At 34.8% G+C, this 24,865-nt stretch overlaps 2 protein-coding genes across 4 annotated transcripts; both read left to right on the top strand.

Moving 5' to 3' along the window:
- The first annotated feature begins 4,325 nt into the window (after positions 1-4,325).
- On the top strand, positions 4,326-11,585 carry LOC126967727 (protein phosphatase 1 regulatory subunit 7-like). 3 transcript variants are annotated; one of them, XM_050812353.1, is made up of 7 exons: positions 4,326-4,798; positions 4,870-5,080; positions 5,510-5,638; positions 7,148-7,310; positions 7,998-8,306; positions 8,986-9,151; positions 10,452-11,585. In XM_050812353.1, the coding sequence occupies exons 1-7, from the start codon at positions 4,792-4,794 to the stop codon at positions 10,526-10,528; spliced, it is 1,062 nt and encodes a 353-aa protein (XP_050668310.1). In that variant the 5' UTR covers positions 4,326-4,791; the 3' UTR covers positions 10,529-11,585. The 3 variants fall into 3 exon arrangements, with proteins under 3 accessions (XP_050668310.1, XP_050668312.1, XP_050668311.1); XM_050812355.1 differs by having other exon boundaries at positions 8,986-9,194; XM_050812354.1 differs by having other exon boundaries at positions 8,986-11,585.
- A 901-nt stretch (positions 11,586-12,486) lies between these two features.
- LOC126967717 (fumarylacetoacetase) lies at positions 12,487-23,042 on the top strand. The gene is made up of 9 exons (XM_050812332.1): positions 12,487-12,652; positions 15,631-15,738; positions 16,656-16,780; positions 17,731-17,871; positions 19,370-19,467; positions 19,952-20,107; positions 21,110-21,316; positions 22,297-22,445; positions 22,796-23,042. Exons 1-9 carry the CDS (start codon positions 12,569-12,571, stop codon positions 22,994-22,996), a joined length of 1,269 nt encoding a protein of 422 aa, XP_050668289.1. The 5' UTR covers positions 12,487-12,568; the 3' UTR covers positions 22,997-23,042.
- Positions 23,043-24,865: the final 1,823 nt, after the last annotated feature.

Genomic DNA, 24,865 nt, shown 5'->3' with positions numbered 1-24,865 from the left:
ATTACTGTCATCACCTAACATTACTCCTAATACTTTTCCAACCCAGCATCAACATTCAACACCTAAAGCTATAAACAATACTTCATATAAAAAAACTGTTTTTGTTAAACCAAAGCCTCCACCTACACTTAGCAAAGGATATGACAAATCTGCTCACCAAGAAATTTTAAGGGATTTTAATATTCCCCAACCCTCTAATGGATGTGCATTAATTAACAAAGAAAATGAAAATCCTTTGGAATCCTCAGTAATTGATTTAATTATTTCTCTTATAAAATCTCTTAGTCAATCGAATGAATTTTCACCGTCCAACACTGCCTTATTAGTTTCTGCAATTACTCAAATTTATAAACCAAATAATGGACAAAGTTCTTCAATGGAATTGTCAAAGCATCACTCCTAAAAAAAGTGATCTTATTTATTTATTAAATAAATATAAACCTTATATCTGTGCTCTTCAAGAGACATGGTTGAAACCAGGATCTTTATTTAAGATTCGTGGTTATTCATGTCTCAGAGAAGATCGTGTGGATGGGCATGGCGGAGTAGCCATGCTTGTGAAACACCCTCTTTCCTTTTCTCTCTTCTCTATTCCTTCTCACAGTAATGATTTTTCTATTATTGCTGCTTTAGTTGAAAATATCTGTTATGTATCTATTTATATACCTCATCCTTCTTCTGCAATCTTAAATGAAATTAAAGATATTATTTCCATTCTTCCGAAGCCTTTTATGATCCTTGGTGATTTTAACTGTCGCCATGAATCCTGGGGTTACTTATCTTCTAATAGTTATGGTAACACATTAATAGATATATTTGATTCAGTGAATTTGTGTATATTAAATGATGGTCGTCCTACACGACGTTCTCATCCTGACGAGGGCCCAAGTGCTCCAGATTTAACAGTCACTACACCTAATCTTGCTTCTTCTTTGTCCTGGGATCCATTACGATCTACTTTTGGTAGTGATCACTTCCCACTATTATTATCATTTCCAACCTGCAATAATAACAATAAAGTATTACATAAAACTTATTCTCCTCGTTTAAAATATAAGCTTAATGATGTTGATTGGGATTTATATAAAGATCTAATAAAAAACAAAATTATTACACTTCCAAAAATTAATCCAGGTACAGAATCTCAGTGTGCAGATTCTTTAGCAAGAATCTTTATTGAGGTTGCCAATGAGATATTTCCAAGTAAAAATAGCTCTTTGGGTTTTATTCCTTCTCCTCCTTGGTGGGATAACGAATGTACTGTGGCAGTAAAGAGAAGAAAATATGCTGACATTACATACTGTCAATGTTCCACTGATGAGAATTTTGAAATTCTTACAAAGAGTATGTCAGAAACTTCAAAATTTCTAAAGAAAAAGAAATTTGATGGCTGGAAAAATTTCTGCTATTCAATATCACCTGATGTCAAACCATCTCTTGTATGGCAAAATATAAGAAGGTTTAGATCTGCATACAAAGATTCACCCCCAAAATCAATCCCTTTTCATTTAGTTAATAGCTTTTTAGATAAATTGGCTCCACCTTTCGTTCCTGAAGACTTAATAATTGGTTACCCTGTAATAAATATAAATAATGACAACTGTTTTGGTTTAAACAGTATATTTTCTCTCACTGAACTAAAAGGTGTATTGTCTCATGTTAAGAATTCTGCTCCTGGACTGGACGGTATTCCGTATTCCTTTATCTCTCATTTAGATGATGATGCCTTATTTTATTATTTATCTCTTATAAATTCCATAGTGACATCTGGTAACATCCCCTCCACGTGGAAACGTCAAGAAATAATTCCCGTACTGAAACCTAATAGGTGTTCTTCAGACCATTCTGCCTATCGCCCAATTGCACTTTCTTCTGTTTTGATGAAAATTACAGAACATCTTATAAAAAATCGTTTAGAATGGTTTGTTGAGCATAACGGTCTATTATGTGAATCCCAATTCGGTTTCAGACGTGGGAAAAGTACTATTGATAGCTTAAGTATATTCATTTCTGATATTCAATTATCATTTTCAAATAATAAATCAGTAATAGCTGCGTTCTTAGATATAAATTGTGCCTATGATAATGTCGTAATAAGTATTTTAAAGAGTAAGCTTTGACAACTTAATATACCTCTATTATTAACAAATTTTATCATAAACATGCTTTCCGAAAGATACATAATCCTGAAACTAGATGACAGGAAGTCACTTACTCGACTTGTTTCAAAGGGCCTCCCCCAGGGATCAGTACTTAGCCCAATATTGTATAATATTTATACACACGATTTAAAATCATCACTTAATAGTGTAAATGTTCTTCAGTATGCTGATGATCTATTAATTTACTGTCGTGATATTTCTACTGAAAAAGCTAGTTCTTCTATAACACAACCGCTGATAAACTTAAAAACTTGGTTGGACTTTAATGGCCTTGATCTATCACCTGAAAAAAGTACAATAGTTTTATTCACGAGATCAAGAACTCCTCCTCCTATTTCTATATTTTATGAGGGTTATCAGATTCCAGTTAAAGATAATGTTAAGTTTTTGGGAATTGTCTTAGATTCGAAACTAACTGGTATCCCACATTGTGATTACCTAAATGCTAAATGTGAGCGTACTCTTAATATTTTAAGATGTCTGTCAGGTGTTTGGTGGGGTGCGCACCCTTTTTGCATGAAATTGTTATATAATGCTCTTATAAGAAGTATATTAGATTATGGTACATTCTTGCTAGAGCCTGGTAGTATTAGGCATTTAAAAAACTAGATTTCATACAGTCCAAAGCTTTACGAGTAGTTTCTGGTGCTATGCGGTCAAGTCCTATCAATGCTCTTCAAGTAGAATTTGGTGATCCTCCACTACATCTACGTCGTCAATATTTAGCAGACAAATTTATATTCCGATCTTTTCAGTTTCTTAACCACTCTCTTTATAACAAACTTCAGAAACTTTCTCATTATATAGATTCATCTGTATATTGGTCAAATAAAAAACCACCTTGTCTAATCAATAGTTTTAAGAAATTTATCACCATAAAAGCTCCTATTCATCGATCCATTAATTATCCTCTTTTCAGTACTAGCTTTGAAGCATTAATGTTGCTTCCAGAAATTAATTTTAACTCAGATTTAAATAAGCACGATATTAGTACAAATTTTTCGTTTAATCTTCTTAAAAATACTGTTTGGGTTGATTACCATCATATTTACACAGACGCGTCTAAACATTCCTCCTCGGATCCCGTTGGTGTGGGTGTCTATCACGCTCAATTTAAAATATCACAGAAAATTAAACTACCTCCGGAAACATCGGTGTTTACTGGGGAATGTTATGGTATTTTTAAGGCTATTGAATATATTATTCTATTTAAACTTCCAAAAACAATAATTTTCTCTGATTCAAAAAGTGCCTTACAGTCTCTCAATAGGTTCCCATTTAAATCAAAAAACATTTCTTCTGTTGTCATAGAATTAAGAAATCTATTAAATAAATGCAATCACTTTGGTCTTTCTGTGATGTTTGTATGGATCCCCAGCCATAGCGACATTCCTGGTAATATAAAAGCAGACCAACTAGCTAATGAAGCCGTGGTCGATGGCGACATTTTCCCTTATAAAGTTTTTTGCCAGGATCTAGGTGCTCTTCCTATAGTTCACCTTCAGGATTGTTGGAATAGACTTTGGACTGAAACTGGTCAATCAAAAGGCAGGAAATATTTTAACCTTTAGCCACTTATTTCATTTAAACCATGGTTTTTCCGTGCCAAATGCAATAAGTTAGTATGTTCTTCTATCATAAGAATGCGTTTGGGTCATGTTTGCACTCCTGTTCATCTTAATAGATTAGGCATTGTATCTACTGACATGTGTGAATGTGAATCCGATAAATGTGATCTAGATCACATTTTCTTTTCATGTTCTCTATACGACCGCTCCTCATTTCTGAATGATCTAATATCTCTTAATGTTCCTTTTCCTACCTGTATATCCCGTCTAATTATGTATCCATGTAAATTTTATACAATATTGTCATCTTTCATTCTTCAGAATCATATTAAAGTTTAAATATTTGTAATGTTGTGTAAGTAGCAAGTATATATGTATATTTATGAAATTTTTAATATCCGTTTCAATCCTCTTTCTACTTATCTGATCCTTTCCCATGTTCCGTATCCTTTTTTAACTTAGTTTCCCAATCTTTTAATTTACGTTATTGGCAAAAAGTAAACGCTATTGCCAAAAGAAGAAGAAAAAAAAAAATATAATGTTCTGGCACTGATTATTGCCTCCGTGATTACCAGATGAGGTCCTGCACTCCTGTGTGACATGGTCAAATGCCTATAAAGACCATGTGGAGATTGGTATTATAAGATTTGGCCATTTAAAGAATGAAAAGCCGAACCGGAAAAATAGTATCCGATCAACCTAATTCTAGAGTTATTTTCGTTCTGTGTTATACATTGGCCTCACATCTAGACAATCTAGATGTCATGTAAATATGTCGAATGTCAACGTTTCAAATTGAGTGACAATTGACACGAATTGAAATAACAAATTAAGATGATATCTGCTATACCTAAATGTCAGTTCCTACCTAAACTATGAAGTTATTATTTATGATTGGCGAATTGTTTAGTTTGATATTCTAACTATATAATATTGATAGCAATATTGAGTATCTGCAAAGTTTTTATTACTGGTTTTATTACTCGCGCAGTGTGAATCATACATCTTGAGTGTAATTGATAGACTACTAAGAGATCGGTGTAATTAAATAAACAAATACAATGTCGGGTAAGTTATAACCTATACAACAATTTGAAATTAATTGATTTTGAGCACAGCTTGAGTTGAATACGTTCCAGATGTACCTATGGCAAAAGATGATGCTTCCGGAATTCCAAATGGAGCCGACAACAGTGGCGACAAGTCGCCTCAACCCCCTGCAACACCTCCACCTACCGAAGAAGAAACCCAAGAAATAATTGTTGTTAACGAAAATACAGAAGAATTGGATCTAAATCATGGTCGGATCGGGAAGATCGAAAACTTAGAGCCACTTAAAAACTTAGAAAGGTAATTTTAAATAATATTTAACATCATTTTTTAAAATATGAGTCATAGAGCAAATGCTGTAGCACTTATAAAGAATGTATGATTCATCTTGATGAAATTAAGAAAAGTTCGAACCATATTATTTTCCTGCTGCCATACACAATCAAAGGCCTTAGCTATACTCATAACTGTCAGGCCACTTAATGGAATTCGACCACAGACAGCTTCAGCAGAATTCATAGAAATTTTGTATTCTTGGTCACCTTCAATGGGCTCTTTTTCAGTAATACATACAGATTTTACTTTCATCCATCTCACCATCATTTATATGACAAGACCATTTATAACATTCAATTCTTAATTACTTGAATAGTCTGTTTAACTGATACAGTGTATTTAATTAATTACCATACACCATAACATTATTATGTGTGATTATGTTCAATCTAGATTATATCTGAGATGGAATTTAATAAAGAAGATAGAAGGTTTGAGCACCTTGACTACATTAGTAGAGTTGGAGCTGTACGACAATCAGATTGTAGTCATGGAAAATCTGGACAACTTGGTTAATTTAGAGTAAGTTGAATAAATATATTAAATTTTCAAGTTGGCATGAATGGAAGAATTGTCAACATTGATAAAAATTTCCATCAATTTAAGAAAAACAAAACCTCCTGTATTCATTACATTACTAGAGGATTTTGTTTACATGGAAAAGAAGGAGGAATGATTTTACAGGTCACCGAGTGTTAAGTGATTTCCACCATCCACATTCTCTTGCAACACCAGAATAATCCATCATGATATACCATATTATTTTACTCTGGGGTCATTGACATTGACAGAGTGTTTGCTCTGCAAAAGAGACAGACAGTCTCTCAAAGCAAAATTTAAAGAAAAAAATATTATGACTGTTCATTGTCAGTACATTTATGAAAACTTAATATACATTCACAAAAATTGTCACCTTTTTGCTCTTAATAGTGATTTTCATTATTATAACACTAGAAATAAGGGATTCCTTGTAACTAATTCTAGGAGGCTTCATAAGATACATAATAGCTTTAAGGGTAAATGTATACACTTTTATAATAAAGTCCCAGCCACTATTCAGGTATTATCTATAAATAAATTTAAATGTTTTATAAAAAAATGGAATCAATTTTGAGAAAATAAATGCTATTTATGCCTTTTAATCACAGGAATGTTGCCAGCCTTTATGGAAGGTGTACAAGCTTTATTTGAAGAGGTACCCATGTCATATCTCATTCCACAGCTTTGTGGTACATGGAAGAAAGCTCTTTGAAAACCGCACTGTGGAGAATGAATGAAAGTTGAATTGAAAAATAAATGAAGTTGCAAGAATCCTGAGAGGCACTGCATTGTAATGGGCAGGGTGTATCAATTTCCATCAGCTGAACATCCTGCTTGTCTCATCCCTTAATATCATAATAAAAATAGAGATCTGGAATTTAATAGCCCCTAAAAAATTATTGCTGTATACTGTTCCTGTAGTCTCTTGTGTCTCAGAACACTTTCATGGAAATTAAATGTTTTAAAAATTACAAATGAAATTTTTAACAAGAATAACATTTTGTTGAGTGTTTGTAGGTGATATTATATTAAAGATAAGTTGCAAAACTAGTGCAGCGCAGCACACTGACACTTTGAAATGATGTCAAGAGGGTGGTGTGACTTAAACAATAAGCAAAAGGAAGACACCCAGTGTTTGTCATAATCTGAACTGTCAACAAGCGTCCAAATTAATATGTGTTCAAATCACGCATACAATATCATTGGAGAAAACACAGTTCAAAAACCATGACCAAAAATATTATTATTATTAAGAAAAAGTGATATCATAGCCAGAAATAAATATTTATTATTTATAAACACATATTATCTATGTTCTAGTAAATACTAGAACATAGATAATATGTGTTTATAACTAAAATATCGATTTTAAAGAGTGGCAACAAGTTCATTGTCAGTTGTTCTCATTTAAGCTCAACTTTTTTGACATGGCCAGCATTCATTAGTATTTAATAATTTTTACACTTATTTTATTAATTCACCTATTTCCAGGATCTTGGACCTTTCTTTTAACAGAATAAAAGAAATAACTGGCCTCGAGAAGCTTCTGAATGTAAAAAAACTGTTTCTAAGTTCTAACAAAATATCAGAAATAAAGAATGTCAATCATTTACCCAAGTTGGAGTTGCTTGAGCTAGGTGACAACAGAATAAGGGTAAGTTGTGGTTTTGAAATATAACTGTTAAAATTTTCAGTATTATAATATGCAGAAGTAAAAAACCAAACAAAATACTAGACATATATGTTATGTCTCTGTAGCCCAATTACTTCTCCCACGAGGGCACCAATGAAACGGAAATACGGGTTTTGTTTGTATACTGCTTGGTGGAAGAAAATAGCTAGCATCCCTCTGTGAACAAGTTTATTTTTATTTTACAAGTGGCTCAACTTATTAGATGTTTAATAGATGAGATGTGATGTGTCTTTGACGTGAGATAATGCTCTAAGCTTGAAGGTTCTTAAGTCATGTTTGTTCGGGAATACTGGGACCAGCATATGATTCCAAAAAGTGCAGTGTAGGGGCAACCCTAATTACCAAAAAATACATCCATCCATTTAAATAAAACACTTTTAAAGGATTAAAAATTGCGTAAAAGTTACATTTTTATTTTAGTTAACCCAATGTTTCAAGACCTTTCCAGATCACCAAGTTGTGACTCCATCCAATCTAATGTAAAAACATTTACAATCACACGCGTTTTAATCCTTTAAATGCGTAACACTCACGATAATCAAAGAAAATACTATTCCCTCCATCCATACATCAAAAAAATAAGGAAAAACGGCACATATGGCCAGTTTTTATTATTGTTGTTGAATACTTACTACCGATTATTTTCAGGAATTAAAAAATCTGGATGGCTTAAAATCACTAAAACATCTTTATCTAGGGAAGAATAAAATTACAAAAATTCAGAATCTCGATGATTTGACTAGCCTGGAGATCCTAGTTTTGCAAAGCAATCGGCTGACTGTAATTGAGAACTTAGAGAATCTCACCAGCTTGGACCAGTTGTATTTATCTGAGAATGCAATAACTGCTATTGAAAATATGGATTATCAGGTCAAACTACAGACTTTAGATTTAGCTATGAATAGAATAAAAGTTATTGAGAATGTGAGGCATATGATTGATTTAGAAGAGCTATGGGTAAGTAGTTTGTTATATAATATACTATCACACTTGTTTTGAGCTAGTTAAATTACACAAACAGAATCCGGTTTCTGGGTGGTATTTTAGCGAGTTTCGAGAAAATTCTTATCAAAGAGTTTCTTGTTTTTCCATATCACTGAGTCATGAGCCTCTTGGTTAAGCAGTTACTATTTCTAATCAGACTGGGAGCATTGCAAATTTTTCTACATCTGGTCGTACAATCGCCACCCCTTGAGAATGTAACTTGACGTCAGGTTGAGGGAGGGAGAGACTGAACTGATGATGGCACACCAGTTCTAACACGCGGGGCTGTGTTGTTACGCGACTATATTTTTTTTAATGGAAGAGGAGGATGAACGAGCGTACCCGTAAAGTTAAGTGATCAACCACCGCCCAGATTCTCTTACAACACCAGAGAAATCGTTTTCGTATCTTCCTGGAAACACCGCACAAGGAAGCTCATTCCACAGCTTGGTGGTTCGACGTCGAAGACAACATAATTTAGGTGGTTCGACGTTACAGCCTTACGATGTAAATTCCTACTATACTTGAAGTAGAGATACCGCCTGGATAATGGACCTTATAGGCGAACATAAAATGCGTTCAATGTTATAGTAGTCGCATCGTAAATAACTAATTAAGAAGTTATTTTGAGAAAGACTTTTTTCGGTTGCAGTTAAATGACAATCAAATATCAGAATGGTCATCAGTTGAATATCTGCAGGAGAACAAGAAGTTGGGCACAATTTACCTTGAGAGGAATCCAATAGCATCTGACCCAGCATACAGAAGGAAGCTAAAACTCATTCTACCCTCACTACAACAAATTGATGCTACACTGTGTAGATAAACCTAATTTTATTTGTAGCATAGTATTATCGTGAGGTTATTAAAATTTGTGTATTAAGAGTAGTTTAGTGTCATTAAATTATTATTACCTTAATACGTAGATATAGTTTTGTTTAATTTAACTGTGGTCATGAAGGAAACAAATTATCTAACTTTGATCCAAATGTTTAAAGTAAAATACGTAGCTAAAATATTAATATGTTACAATTTCCTAAATTGTCTTCGTTTTGTGACCATGGTATAGAAACATAAGATCTTTTTACTGTTTCTTAAATATTGTATTTATTGGATTATTTTAGAATATTTTGAGAGCATTAGATATGTAAGCATTACATTGATATTTTGTATGTTGTTCTAGATATTTGAGTAAAAGTCAACCCGTCCTAACAGCTTTACCCAGATAAATCCTAGAAAAGTTTGTAAATATTATAAGCTATTTAGAATAAAATAAATCAATCATGCCTACATACTATCTGTTTAGTAAAATTCGATTCATTTTCTCAAGTTATTCCAATTATTGTATGTGATGTTTGATTGGCATAAAAATAATTTCATCACTATATCGCAATTTCTTATCGAAAAAAATGGTATAAGGGTAATGCATATTATATGATATTAATGTGTACCTGATTCTTGAGAAAAAGTAGAAAATATAGACGGGGTAGCAATGAGATCTTATAAGGGTTATATTTTTTCGTTTAGTGTTACGGAACCCAACTAAACTAACTTCATTTTATTTTTTCAATGAGAAAAATAAGGACCTATAATTGAACCTTGTAGTACACCAATTCACATTACAGCTCTAGTGGTCGTTACTCTATTATCATTAAGTGCAAGTTGTCTTGTATTCATTAAATATTATGTGATAAGATTGCGAACTTTATTTTTCATACCATAGTGATTAAGGTTTTTTGAAAAGGTAGCACGATCCACACTGTCGAACGCCTTTCTTAAGTCAAAAAATAATGCTATTCCATTAATGGATTGTTTTAAAGCGGAATATATTATTCCTACATCATCACACGAACTCAAAAATCTCATTTTAATTTTTTATTCGTTATTAAAACCAACAATAGCATCATGTAAATTGACTGAAATCAGTTTATAAGACGATGTGCTAAGCTGTTCTATTTATTGCATAGTTTAATAATAATAATAATATGCGTGAAGTACGTTCTATACTTATAATGCCAGTCCGTCTGTATCTCAAAATGTTGCAGTTGCCGCAAAAATCCGCCTTATTTGGCTTCCATTCCACGACTTAAAGATGTACTGCAGATATTGTGTTTCCAGGCAGTCTCAGACTCTGCCGGGAGCCTTGTGCAGATGAAGGAGCGAGCACTCAGTGTACCAGCCATCAACAAAGTTAACTTTAAACTATAAATATTATAGCCACTCAATACTAAATGTGCATCAATATGCAACAAGGGTACAAGAAACATAATATGTAACTAGATATGTTCCCGATTTTTTTTTGTAGCAACATATGCTTTTTGGCAAAACTAATGCTAAACCATACTCCCAAAATGTATGTACTTCGTCCTGTAATTTAGTAGAAGTCGCACTAAATGTATGTGCATTGTGTAGTGTTCGTCCGGGTCAGAATAATTGTCGGGGCGCCCAATTTCGCCGTAAAACTTTTTTATAAGAGCAAGTGATAACAGCTAAATATTGTCACAACTGATCGGTGCTGTCATTTAAAAAAAAATCTTAAATTTGGAGGTTGCGCCATTACTTGAATTGGTGTTAACATTACTTGTGTCAAAAAGCATTTTGCTACTGCGATTCCTCGTTATCGGAGGATATAACAATGTTTTATTCTATATTATGTACCTAAAGACATTTAAAGCGATTAGACCGACACAACAACACTATTACTAATAAGTTCGTGCCAACCAATTTTTGCGGGGCATATGGGCGTGGCGTACAAAACGCGATCAAAATTAGCCAATCACATCGCTTTCCGCCAAAAGCGGTCACGAGTCAATGTGTCCTTGCACTGTATAGTATATGACTAAGATCTATGGTAATTGTTTTCAGGCAAAACTCATAATTTAGTAGAATTATACGCTATAACATACGTTTTAATATTTATATTTATAAAACTTAAAACACGTCAATTGTACTCAACGGTGATAGGTAATGCTTGTCAGTCAGCTTTGTTATAAACTACTGGTCAATTTTAACACCACAAAACGGAACAATTCGTAATTTTTATCGTTTTATGTCTCACGAGTCGCGTTGCACGTTGTGTCTGAGATGCGGACTGAACGGAGAACGCGCATGTAACGTTATTTTGTAATTTTTGGTCACTTGACCGCAGCGCGGTTCAAGGGCTGGCGAAAGCTTAGTTGGTCTGCCTATCTCAATAAATGTCTTTGTACCTATACCTACTATGTTAAATAAATATTAATTATTTGTAAATTATTTTGTTGTTTTATTTTCGTCGATTAAAATTTCTTCAATAGTAATATCTGTTATTACTTTACAAACTTGGCCTAGGTAGTTACTTAAATATTCTAGATTACTTTTATATACTAGCATAAAATGTTATTTTTGGAATAATCATAGCTAATTTAAACTTGAATGTGAATTTGGTTCGCTTTCACGCCTTTGCTACCGAATCGAACATTATGAAATTTTGCACACAGAAAATTATATATGATACTAGTACTTTATCCCGAAATTTTAAAGGTTCCTGGGAGTGTGAATACAATTTAACAAGAAAGAAGTCATGGGCTAAATCTAGTTCTTTAAATCAGTAAGTAAGTTTAGGTATTGCCTAGTTATGATATAATTTGAATGCTTTTTCTAGTGAAAATTTCGACTGTAACACAAAACATGGGTAGTTATAGGTATTTCTATACATAAAAGCTAAAAATTAAATACCTAGTAAAAAGAGATACTTGCAAGCGAGGTCAAAAACAGTTATTTCTTCAGAACTTTTGTCTGGCGGTTTATCTATTTGTGCACGCTTATCTCAGAAACATTTGTATTATCATTGTAGCAAGCTCCGATTAATATTTAATGTTCGTGTCACTCCAAAAACCAACAAACAAGTAAATTAAATAATATGCATGTAATAGGCATGTAAATAAATATTGTTGATTGACCTTGAATCTCTGCCCATATAGTACCTACATAGAACACGCACAAGCAGGCCATACGGCCTACCTGTGCATAAGCAAATTGCAGCCAGCGCTATATAATATAATAGGTACCTATTCGTCGAACGGCGCCGTATTTATACTAACTTGAAGTCTCTGGAAGCCAATAAACAAAGTTCACTTCATACTTATTTGCATAAATAATCTTGCTACAAAACTTGTATCAATTTAAACAAGTTTGAAACACGTAACCAGATAAGTACCATTCTTGTGGTGACAAACAACAAAGACAGACGTATCAATATGAAATCTTTTATAGAATATTCATCCAGTTCCGATTTCCCCATAGAAAACTTGCCATATGGGGTCTTTACTTCACATAAAAATGTAAGTACAATAATATAGTAGATCATGCATTAGGTATTAACTTATTTATTTTCCTATTCATTGATAAGTATTTTAGGTTAGGACACATGAAATTATTTTATAAGTATTACCTTTTATATGTTAAATCTACAGTTAGGTATGTATTGTTTTTTCTAAACTTGTTATCAGATAAAACAAATAGCTATCTGCAATCTGCACCTACCAACATGACATTCGTGCTCGTAAATAGAAAATCGCGGCAAATTTAAACTTTGTGAAGTTTCAAACACAGGTTTTTTTTGTTGTTTTAGTGAAATTTACTTAATTTAAAATTGTCATTCATTAACGTTCATTAATTCAAAATAGTTTTTAAAGTTAATTAGGTTATTTACAGTTTAATTAAACTGATTATTTCCTATACTTTTAGATGATTTTGATGACTTTTGTTACTTAACTACTTATTTTACAATATTTCAAAGAAAGTACCTTGTACTAGGAAACTTGACTAAAATTTGTTTGGAATTGTGATGATATTGAAATGCTTACCAATTAGAAGACATTAAATGCTGTTAAATTGAATGTTAAATGATACATATATTTTTGCGTTTTGAACTCATATCAAATAATTGTTAAAAACCTGTGGAAAAAGGCAGATGAAATTCAAATTCATTCATTTATCATGCCTGTCAAAATTATTTGATATAGATAGTCACTATAGTAGGTATATCCACATATATAATAATCACGTCCAAAAAGAGAGCTACATGCAGAGACCTGCTTTTAGGAAGAGAATGTTAGTAGAAACTAATTTGACATCATTAATGTCATCAATTTTTCTTGGAGATAGATGGAGGGCGAAAAGTTGATACAATTTATACCGATCTCAGTACCGCCTTTGATAGAGTAAGCCATTTAGCATTGCTAACGATAATCCTTATTCCGAATATCCGGTTCACTTCTAGAATGGTTTAGATCATACCTGTCAAAAATACTTCGAGCGGTAGTAATATCTAGCTTTCAATCATGCACATATTTGGCTCAGTCTGGAGTTATGCAAAGCTCTCACTTAGGTCCCATACTTTATTTTATTTTTATAGATGATATTACTTCTGTTATTCACCATAGCAATGCTTCTCTTCGATGACCACTTGAAGATTTATAAAACCATAAATAGCCCTCTAGATGTCCGACTACTTCAAACAGACCTGAGTCTGTCTGAACAGTATAAACGATAATGGTATGTTTCTAAATGCAAATAAATATTTTTATATTAGTTTTACAAAAAAGTTAAAGTTCGTTTCAACCAGATATACCATCTAAATGTCATAAAACTGAAGTGAAAATATGAAGTAAGAGATAAGGGTGTTATGCTAGATGTTGGGATTAAAAGCTGCTCGTATGTTACGTTTTATAAATCGAAATAGGTACACGCGGATTAAAAAACTCCCAATTAAGGACTATAGGTACTTTATAAAAGATTAGTTCACAGTCAGCTCGAATATGTCTCCACTCCCTGGAACCCCACATACCGTGCACCATCCCAAAGAGTCGAGACCATACAACGTGCATTCACGAGGCATTTAGCCTATGTGCCACCGCTCCGAACAAGCTTCCATACGATCAAAGGTTAAAACATTTTAAACTCACAAGTTTATGTATGGAACATCATATATGCAGTAGGTAATCCTTATCGCTATCACATTTTATTTGTCAACGTTGTAAATGTCGAATGAATGTCTTGATAACTCATGTTAAAGTCAACAAGTTCAAAAACTTTTATTCTTGATAAAGCCAAAGAATATATAACAGCTTCAAAATATATGCGATGGCTCATTCGATTAGGAATACCGTCTAGTAAAATGTACCGAAAGAACGGAGCACATAAAAAAATCAATTGTGATGAAGAAATAAACATAAAAAAGATAGCACTTTTTAAGGTCCTTGGAAGCGTTCCTCAAGATTTTTAAGATGGTGTCTGTATGTCTGACTGCGTGTGTGTCTATATGTATCTATGATTTTTAATACAATTCGCACCGGTAGATTTTGAGAAATCTCAAAAAACCACAAAAAGTTTTAGGAATAGATCGACTGAAAATCAGTTTATTCATTCAAAAGTAATTTCAGTTTATAAATTTATAAAATAGGGTTTTATTTAACTGTTATTAGACCTTTGATCTCGAAGAGCTATATATAGTTGTCTGGACCCAAAGTAATATTTAGAAGCCTATTCCGAGTTTGAGGCGAGGGCAAAGTATTGATAAAATATAAAGATCAGTAGGTAGGATAATTACGAAACCTTTTTAGGGTTGCGTAGCCAAATGGCAAAAAACGGAACCCTTGTAGATTCGTCATGTCTGTCTGACCCAAACTATAAGAACTATACTGTTGAAACTTGGTAAGTAGATGTATTATGTGAACCGCATTAAGATTTTCAAAAATAGAAAAAAACAATAAATTTTGGGGGTTCCCCATACTTAGAACAGAAACTCAAAAATTTGTTTTTCTTCAAAACCATATGTGTGGGGTGGGGGGGGGGGGTATATATGGATAGGTCTTCAAAAAATTATACTGAGGTTTCTTATATCATTATTTTCTAAACTGAATAGTTTGCGCGAGAGACACTTCCAAAGTGGTAATATGTGTCTCCCAATGATAAGAAGATACAACTAAAGAAATATATGATTTACATTACGATGCAAACTTCCACCGAAAATTGGTTTGAACGAGATCTAATGTCATAAATCGTATTATCAATAACTTAATTGAAAAAAATATACACTTTGATTAACACATCGATCAAAGTTACAGCGAACTACAAGAACTTTTATATTCTGTTACTTGCTGATACGGAATCCTTCATGGGCGAGTCCAACTCGCACTTGGCCGCTTATTATTTCCGCAAGTGAATTTCAACCGAACAGCAATCAATTATTTTCTTCATAACCTATCTAAATCGTAAGAAGGCATAAACTGGACCTTAGAATCTCGCAATCTTTCAGGAACAAAAGCACATTGGTGTGGCGATCGGCGAATGGATACTCGATCTCAACATTATTTCACATCTGTTTAGCGGCCCGCTGTTGAAAGACAAACAACATGTTTTTAAGGTATTTATTAACAATAATTTAACAAATAACAGGTTCTATGAGGTGTGTTCAACTTGTTATGTAAATGGATTTAAAGTTTACCTATAGGGACAACTAGTAGTAGACGTTTCTATGTACCAGTAGGTACTTAATATCTTTATATGCTTATATATATATAAATCCAGGGTTCTGATGTTTGTTTCCAGTGAACTTCTACACTAATGAACGGATTTTAATGGGGATTACTTCATGTTGTGCAATTTATTTCAACTTGAGAGATAGGGTAGTTTTTATTTCGATTTGGGACCCATAATTATTTTAATTTTGTATTTACATATTTTCTATGAGAGAATTTGGCGCACGGTTTGATAGTTCTGCTATGAAATTATTTCATTATAACAACAGGGCGCATATTTTACGCAATAAATCTTGATGTTATGAAATATGATTAACAAAATCATAAAAAACAGAATTTTATTTATTATGTAAAGAACAACGTCTGTCGGGTCAGCTAGTAGAAATATAAATATATAAGTGCCAATTGAACGGAATTACTTCAGCAATTGAGATCTTTAATGGCAGCCTATGGTAGAAGACAGACCGCAATTAAGGCCTATCTTGTAAAATTTGCTCTCGAATTAGGTACTGTACGTAGTTAATACCTACGCGACGTTTCGAAATGAAAGGGATTATGCTTTTCTTATCCCCCTGAAAACGTGCTCTGAAAAGGTCATGAAACGTCGGATAAGCTAAAATAATAATAAAAATGTGACTTTTATGCAAAAACTAATGTATAAACACAGTTACAATTACACGTGTTTTAATCCTTTAAAATGTGTTTAATTAAAGGGCTTATTATTATTTTTGAAAATGGTTCCCTAACTTTGGTTAGGAAAAGTGAATCAGTTTTTTTAAATACTTATTTTTTAAATAACCAGGAACAAACACTTAATTCGTTCATGGGGCTAACGAAGGATCATTGGACCGAAGCAAGGGTAACACTGCAACAATTACTGGACGTGTCCAACCCGATATTGCAGAATGATGCTGCTCTACGGCAGAGGTATAACCATGAGCCATATAATAAGTGTTCAGCTTCTCCAAACCATACATTCAAAAACCGCTTCGCTACACGAGGATAACCTTTGGTGAAGTGTGAACGATCTCTTCGGGTTGTATAGTAAGTTACGATCCTGGGGCGTGCATATCATGTATTCAATTAGGCAGTGCCTACCTTCTTATGAACCTAAAATTCATAGGCGTGCATTGATTTTCCAGCAAGGTAGGCACTGTGTATCTAACTAGTCGTAGTTGAGCTTTGGAATAAGCAAACTAGGTATTTAGAATCTAGTGTAAGGAAACATTTTACGAGTGGAAACCACATTAAACTAAATTAACTTTAATACTAGTGCTACATTTATATGGGTTCATAACGAGGTAGGCACTGTCTTATTGCCTATATGATATGCATTATGCACGCCCCTAACCTAAATAAATATAGCACTAGTGTTAAAGTTAAATAACTACTTACGGTAGGCAGTATACAGATTGCATATACGGAGCAAGAAGCGTTTCATACAACTTATGTCGTATTGTCGGACTAAAGCGCAATTTTACAACTAGTTAGATCACCAGTCCTTGCTAGAAAACCAATCCACGCCTCTAGATACAATCCCGTGTTATTTTTTTAATTTGTATAATGACTGAACTGAGTCATCTAGTTACGTTCCAAAAAATAAGAGTTTTTATTGATCGCCAAGCACGATAAATGGCGCAAAATGATTTAGACATGTGCGTTGAAGAAAGGCATAAGAAAACATTTGAGATTTAACTATTAGTACTATTAAGTGTAATATGGTAAAGTTGAAGCATTTTTTAAATTTATCGACACACTCATGATTATGGTCATCTTTAATTATCACATCACTATCGCATTCCTGAACTGAATTCAACTCGTGCGTTTTCTGTAGGTACTTTTTGTGTATTCTATAATCTTCTACGTGTGTATTGCAGAGCTTTTGTGAAGCAGACTGAATCTCGTATGCACGTTCCTGCAGACATTGGCGACTACACAGACTTCTACTCCTCAATACACCACGCCACCAACGTGGGTATTATGTTCAGGAGCAAGGAGAACGCGCTTATGCCTAATTGGTGAGTTATATGTCGTTTTTAATGACGAACAGTTGACGAGAAAATTTATACCATGACCTATTTTTCCTTTGTGAAGTGCTTAAATAATATTGACAGTAATAAAATTATTGACACACTTTGTTCCAAAGTAGGCGTAGTCTGTACTATGACAACGATATATTTTAACACAATATTCTAATTTAAACATATGTAATTACTTATTAACATCCATATTCATCATATTATAAATGTTTCCACCTGGGCTATAGGGAAAATGAGGGCTCTTCTGACATTCTGAGGTGAAAATTATCTTTGTTACATTTAAAAATGTATGAAATAAATATCTTTAAATTATGATTAGTAAAAATAGCCAGAAGATGCAGCTTACCAATGTAAATAATTAATTTGTAATAATTAATTAATATAATTGGTTAGCTTTTATGCTGTATTCCAACTTGTATAACTATTTGACCTTCTGTAGAATACTTTAAGCGCGGACAAGTAATTCAGACAAAAAGTGTGTAATGTGTAAGTGTGTAAACAAAATGCGATATAATCTTCACTATGTTACACCGCAGTCCGTATTTCAAGGATGTATAGAATGAACTTCCTTGTGTGGTGTTGCTATGGTGGTACGATATGGGGTCCCTTCAAAGAAGCGCTAACTCCCACCTCAAAGGTCAGAAACTCTCCTGTGGTTGCTCCGGTGTTGCAACAGAGTGTAACCTGTAGACTTGTACTACTATAATATATTCTTTATATTCATAAAACCATCCAACCAAGCAACAAAGTTCAAGTACGTATCCTGAGTTGTGTCATTAATTACCTCGAATATTCCACGCGGAGGGAAGCGCAGACCGCATCCAATGTAAATTCAAAACAAATAGTACCCACGCTCCTACCTACGTAACGATGCTCGAGGTCTATATCAACTTGAATTTGCAATTATAAAATCTTTTTTTTATGATATTAAGTCACGAGACGAGCATGACGTTCAGCTGATAGTAACTGGTACGCCCTGTCCATTACAACGCAGTGCCGCTCAGGATTCTTGAGGAAATCAAAAATTCCGAGTGGCACTACAACTGCGCTCGTCATCTGGAGACATAAGATGTCAAGTCTCACATGCCCAGTAATTTCACTAGCTACGGCGGCCTTCAGACGGTAGAAATAGGCGCCGTTGTGGCTAATATAATCTAGCCGGCATCATGTGCAATGGAGCCTCCCACTTGTGCACCCCCCTCCAATCTTATAGTTAGTGACTTACTTAGATAATATTTATGTCTAGGAAGACTGTGACAGCTGTGAACACGTTGAAAAAAATAGCAGCGAACTGTTAGCCTCTATTATCAGCAACGCACGCACACTAAATCAAAGTGACATACGTATCTCGAGTGTAAGATGTAGATTGTCATGCACACTAAAGTAATAAACCTGGCCCGTTGTCATGCCTTGCCTTGTTAGGCAAGAAGCTCTAGACGTATAAAATATGTAAGGTGAATTATTTTGAAACATTCAGGAAGCACCTCCCAGTCGGCTACCACGGTCGTTGCAGTTCCATAGTGATATCTGGTACGCCTATAACGAGACCACAAGGGCAGACTCTACCCGTAGAAGGTAAGACCATGTATTTTTCATCTTCATATATTTGTATAAATATTGCATGCTTCACTAGCGAGCGGTGAGATCACTGAAAATCTAACATTGATAGTTAATTAAATAGATATGTGATAGAAACTAAATAAATAATTGCACACTGTGTGGTATTGCATTATCTGTCTCTCCCCAGCCTTCCACTAGGAAGTAGTTCGTCTAGGGTAAGGATGGTGAGACAAGGATGGAGATATAAGGAATAAGGTATGGCGCGGACACACACGTAACCACAATTCTTAGGTTGTAGGTTCCCTATTATTATGTAATAGAGTTAAAAAACATATTTAACATTAATATTAAAGTTGAAAAGAACATTATTTTTCCTCTTGTTGCGCACCTAGGTAGGTATATAATATTTAATTTTTATTTATTCCCATAAACATATCGTGGGATTCATTCAGTCGTTGTGCTAAACCAATTGAATTGATACTTATGTATATACTTATAGGAGCAGAGCCTCATTTTGGTCCCTGCAGATTGATGGACTTCGAACTAGAGATGGCCTGCTTTGTGGGGGGTCCGCCAACAGCCCTGGGAGAGAGAGTCACTGCAAAACAAGCCAATGATCATATCTTTGGTTTTGTTCTAATGAACGATTGGAGTGGTAAGTATTATTATTTCTGTTTCTATTGAAGCATCTTGAAGTTTTATTTTACTATCGGCCACCATTTCAAAAAAACATATTTTATTTATTTAGTATTTCAGTAAACACAATTTGAAGAACTTCCCTTTTAAGTTCGTAGAACTTAGTCCAATAATCCAAATCTTATTTTTATTTCCATAATTTATCATATTTGAAGGTACTTTTATATTTGAGTGGAACGCACTTTACTTAATGTTGACAATACACACGAAGCAACTTCAGCACTATTTATACTTCATTAGGTGCAAGAATATGCATCCACTGTGACAATGAACTCAGGCAATTTATGATTGATTATTCGAATGTATTTTTTTTTTCAGAAATTCGATAATTGTATATAAAAATATCAATTATGACCTTATATATATCTTTCAAATAATTCATTTTGATTTTAAATTCTGTATAATAATAATTAAATAGAAACTGCCACTCACTGCGAAGATATTCCAACAATATACCGAGGCAAGCCCTAGACGGACGTGCAAATAAAAACCGACGGACTGTCCTTGACGAAGCAAAAGATGCCGGAAATACCTGGAGTGAAATCAAGAGAGGTGCTCAGGAACGATCGTGATTGGGCTAGGGATTACAGGAACTTAAGACAAGTTTATATTATTTTACCCTCACCAGCAGCATCCATACTTTATGTGAGTTTCGGTTTGAAAGGTGCGAAGACTTAACATCTTATGTATTAAGCTGACGAGCGCATCGATGCTGCTTGGAACTTTGGACTTCCAAGTATAAAGCGGCATTAGGTAGTATTAACAGTTCAACGGTACCTCTCGTTACTGAAATAGATAAAAAGTTATAACTATTTATTAAGCCTAAGAAAATTTAAACATAAGTCTATCTCACATTACGTCTAAATTTATCTTGACTCACATACTTGATTTATGCTGCCTGACTCTTAATGTTTGTGATCATATATTAGAATTAATGTCATCAATCGTTTCCATTTTTCAGCTCGAGACATCCAGAAATGGGAGTATGTGCCTTTGGGTCCCTTCACATCCAAAAATCTGGGCACCACAATCTCTCCTTGGATTGTGACCGTGGAAGCTCTGCGTCCATTCCTCATAGACAACTTCCCTCAGGAACCTCAGCCATTCCCCTACTTGAAGCATGATGATAAATTTAATTTTGATATCAAGTTGGAGGTCGATTTGATATGTAAGTTTATTTTAAGTAATATCGCAAAAACTGAGGTTAATCTAAAACAAAGGTCACGTAAAGGCTCATCCAGGAAGCCGCCGGCCGGTTTGGTCCCATCAGTACGTACCAATGGCTAACTATTTCGAATGCGTACGTAATACGTAATTCCGTAATTTCGTGGCTCTTACTGTGAAGGAATCGGGTTGAAACTTACACACACCTACGTATTAATACATAGGTTATTGGTGAATTTGACCCACTTGCACTGGGCCAGCGTCGTCGACTAAAAACTAAAGGCCTTGACTCCGTTGTCGTCTCATGCGAAAGGCCCCACTCGGTTGCCGCCTCGTTTGAGGAGCTTTTTTCTCAACTTTGAACTATCGAAATTCCTTTCTGATAGTTTCGAGGTGACAATGGCATAGAAAACGTTCATAAATATCAGCAGCGCTATTTTAACAGAAAGCAAGTGGGAGGCTCCTTTGCACAGGATGCCGGCTAGGTTAAGGGTACCACAACGGCGCCCATTTCTGCCGTAAAGCAGTAATGTGTAAACATTACTGTGTTTCGGTCTGAATGGCGCTGTAGCTTGTGAAATTACTGGGCAAATGAGACTTAACATCTTATGTTTCAAGGTGACGAGCGCAATTGTAGTGCCGCTCAGAATATTTGGGTTTTTCAAGAATCCTGAGCGGCACTACATTGTAATGTGCAGGTCGTATCAATTTCCATCAGCTGAACGTCATGCTGTCTCGTCCATTTAAAAAAAAGCAATCAAGTGAAAAGCACATGCGTCTGCCCCTACTCTAATAAGTTTCAAAGTCATAAGCCATATATTATTTTTAGTTAACCATAATCACACGAGCTTACGTGTTGGTAGATAGTCATCCACCACCGCAATGTTAAAAACCATATGCTTGCGATTATCTTAATTATATCTGTAAATATTTACCAAGTGAAGCATTTAAGAGTTTCTTGTTTAAGTTTTTCATATATTGCAGCGGACAAGTCGCCGGTAGTAAGCACGATTTGCCGGTCGAACTACCGATTCCTGTACTGGACAGTGAAGCAGCAGTTGGCGCAGCAGACAGTGACAGGGTGCAACCTGCGGCCTGGTGACCTGTTGGGATCTGGGACTATCAGTGGCGATGTTAGTTCACAATTAACTGAAAATATTCCTTTTCAAATATTCTTATTTCTCTTGCAATTAAAATATAACGTACTTCTAAAAACAGGTTCAGCCTTTAAAAGGCTAGAAAAACTCTTGTACTTTTAGTGCGTTTCAAATTCCCATAATTATTAGGTATAAATATAGATTCATTAAATAAATTATCGTTGAATGCATCTTTCTTGTAAGGGTGAAGCAAACGGAAGGAAGAAAAACATGCTTCTTCATCAGAACCTTGTTTGTCTCCCCATTCTGAAAAAAGAGTTCTAAAATGTACAACAATCATTTAGCGTGACGAATAAGTAATTAGAAATTGTTTGATTCTATTTCAGACATCAGATTCTTACGGAAGCATGTTGGAGTTAAGCTGGAAAGGCACAAAACCTCTCCGTTTGAAAAATGGTGAAGAGAGAAAATTTTTACAAGATGGGGATACTGTTGTACTCCGAGGTTATTGTGTTGATGAGTCTGGCCTTCGTATTGGATTCGGCAAATGTGAAGGAAAGTTGTCGCCCGCTGTGCCCATGGAATAGTTTTACGAAATACCTAACTGTGAAATGTGAATAAAGTTTTGTTATATTTTGTTGTTTATTACCTATATCTGTCAGTATAACAAACTCAAACATCGTTTTAAAGATGAACTAATATAATGTTACCTACCCATATGATTTTCTAAAGTATAACAATAGATTGAAATCCGTAGAATTGATGCAATCAAATTAGTTTGTTATTCCCTCAGGCTTAACCTAGTTGACTACTGTAAATATTATTAAACAAATACGCTTATTCCAACATTAATGATAGCGAGACGTCAAGTAAAACTACCTACATAAGAGTATTATTCAATTTTTATTTTAGACGAGTAAAAGGTCTCTAGGCACAGAATGCCTGCTAGTTGGGTAAGGGCCGCGTAAAAGGCTTATAAAGCTAATCAAATTGAATGTTTTGAAACGTGTAAACGTATATGTGTTGTCGGGAATGTAAAATAGAGCTAAACTATATAATAGTATATCTATCAGGGCATCTGTAGGGTCGACGAACCATTCGTATTACCAACGAATGGAATTGTTGAAATTACGGTCACAGTTGTTAACATTAATTATTAATATTTATATATATACATAAGCAAATTGAGGAATTTGCTAGAAACAGTGACACTCATAACTCATAATAATACGAGGAACATACATAAATTTATTATGCCTACTACTCGACTTAGTCGATTTAGTAAGTCTTTTGTGGGGTGTATGTATGTATATACTTTTACAAAAGATCCCAGAAAATGTTCAAAACAAAAGTACCACGATATTCAAAAGAATTGTAAAAAAACGTCAGTGTGAAATCAAATACTGTTACGTATTATGTTAATATGTCGGACTCGAGTGTCCGCGTAAGCGGACACCCCATACCGACTAAAACCTCCTCTGTGCTGTTAGCCCTGGCTTTCACAGCGAAGTAGGACGTGGGCCGTGGAGGCCGCAAATACTACGCAACAACAGTCGCGGGGCGTCTCCTGAGGAGACTTGAACCTGGGACCGGCTGTGTGCTTGTGGGAAGGAGAGAGAATGAAGATGAAAAGATGAGAAGAACACACTCGCCGGCGAGTGTGGTGATGTTTTGTGTAATGTATGTAAGTGTGTATGTATATATATGAATATGTACATACACACTTAATACTATTTTATGATTGTATGTATGTAAGTAGTGTAAATGTTTGCGTGCATGTATGTTTGTGTTTGTGTCTGTTTGTGGAGTGTGTTTGTGATTGTGTAAGTAGTGTATGTCAGTCCGTCAGTCAGTCCGTGTGTGAGTGAGTATAGTGAAACGATTACAGGACGAGGACTAACGTCTCGTCGGGTATCAAAACAATGTGTGGTGTATCTAGGGTGCGGGCCGCTGGCCATCGTCAGAGTGACGAGTGCCAGTGGTTTGCGGTGGTTGACCGCGCCTATGCCTGCGAAGGCGGTGTGTGCGTGTCTGTGTCAGTGTTTGTGTGGGTGTCGCGTTCGCGATGGTGATGTCGTCATCCGGGTCTACCGTGACGTGTCTGGGACGTCTTATTGGGTTGAGACTATGGTGAAGGGGGGTGTACCCACATGCCTTCCTAACCAAGATGTTGGGATGGTTAGGCGCCTTGTCAAAGAAGCGTCGCGAGATCTCTTTAAAGTGTTGAGCTATCGTCGGAAGCTCTAGGTCGCGGTGAAGGTCTACGTTTCGGACGAACCACGGGGCTCCGGTTGCCATGCGCGTGAATTTATTTTGAACTACTTGCAAACGACGTAAGTAGTTCGGTCGGGTGTGCGCGAAAACGACGCTTGCGTATGACAGTATGGGCCGTACGATGGTTTTGTACAGCGCCACTTTGTTATTGAGCGGAAGTTTGCTTCGCCCACACACAAGTG

This window comes from Leptidea sinapis, chromosome 13 (genome assembly GCF_905404315.1).
Source record: "Leptidea sinapis chromosome 13, ilLepSina1.1, whole genome shotgun sequence".
NCBI classification, from domain to species: domain Eukaryota; kingdom Metazoa; phylum Arthropoda; class Insecta; order Lepidoptera; family Pieridae; genus Leptidea; species Leptidea sinapis.
Note: the sequence above shows the minus strand (reverse complement) of the source record. Positions and strands in the feature narration are given on the sequence as shown.

Excerpts from the sequence above, each read along its gene's own strand:
- LOC126967727 (XM_050812353.1), top strand. Across the intron at positions 8,307-8,985 it reads TTGATTTAGAAGAGCTATGG|TTAAATGACAATCAAATATC; the intron begins GTAAGTAGTTTG and ends TTTCGGTTGCAG. Across the intron at positions 9,152-10,451 it reads ACAAATTGATGCTACACTGT|GCAGTCTCAGACTCTGCCGG; the intron begins GTAGATAAACCT and ends TTGTGTTTCCAG.
- LOC126967717 (XM_050812332.1), top strand. The coding sequence starts at position 12,569 with ATGAAATCTTTTATAGAATATTCATCCAGTTCCGATTTCCCCATAGAA. Across the intron at positions 12,653-15,630 it reads TCTTTACTTCACATAAAAAT|GAACAAAAGCACATTGGTGT; the intron begins GTAAGTACAATA and ends GCAATCTTTCAG. Across the intron at positions 16,781-17,730 it reads GATGCTGCTCTACGGCAGAG|AGCTTTTGTGAAGCAGACTG; the intron begins GTATAACCATGA and ends TGTGTATTGCAG.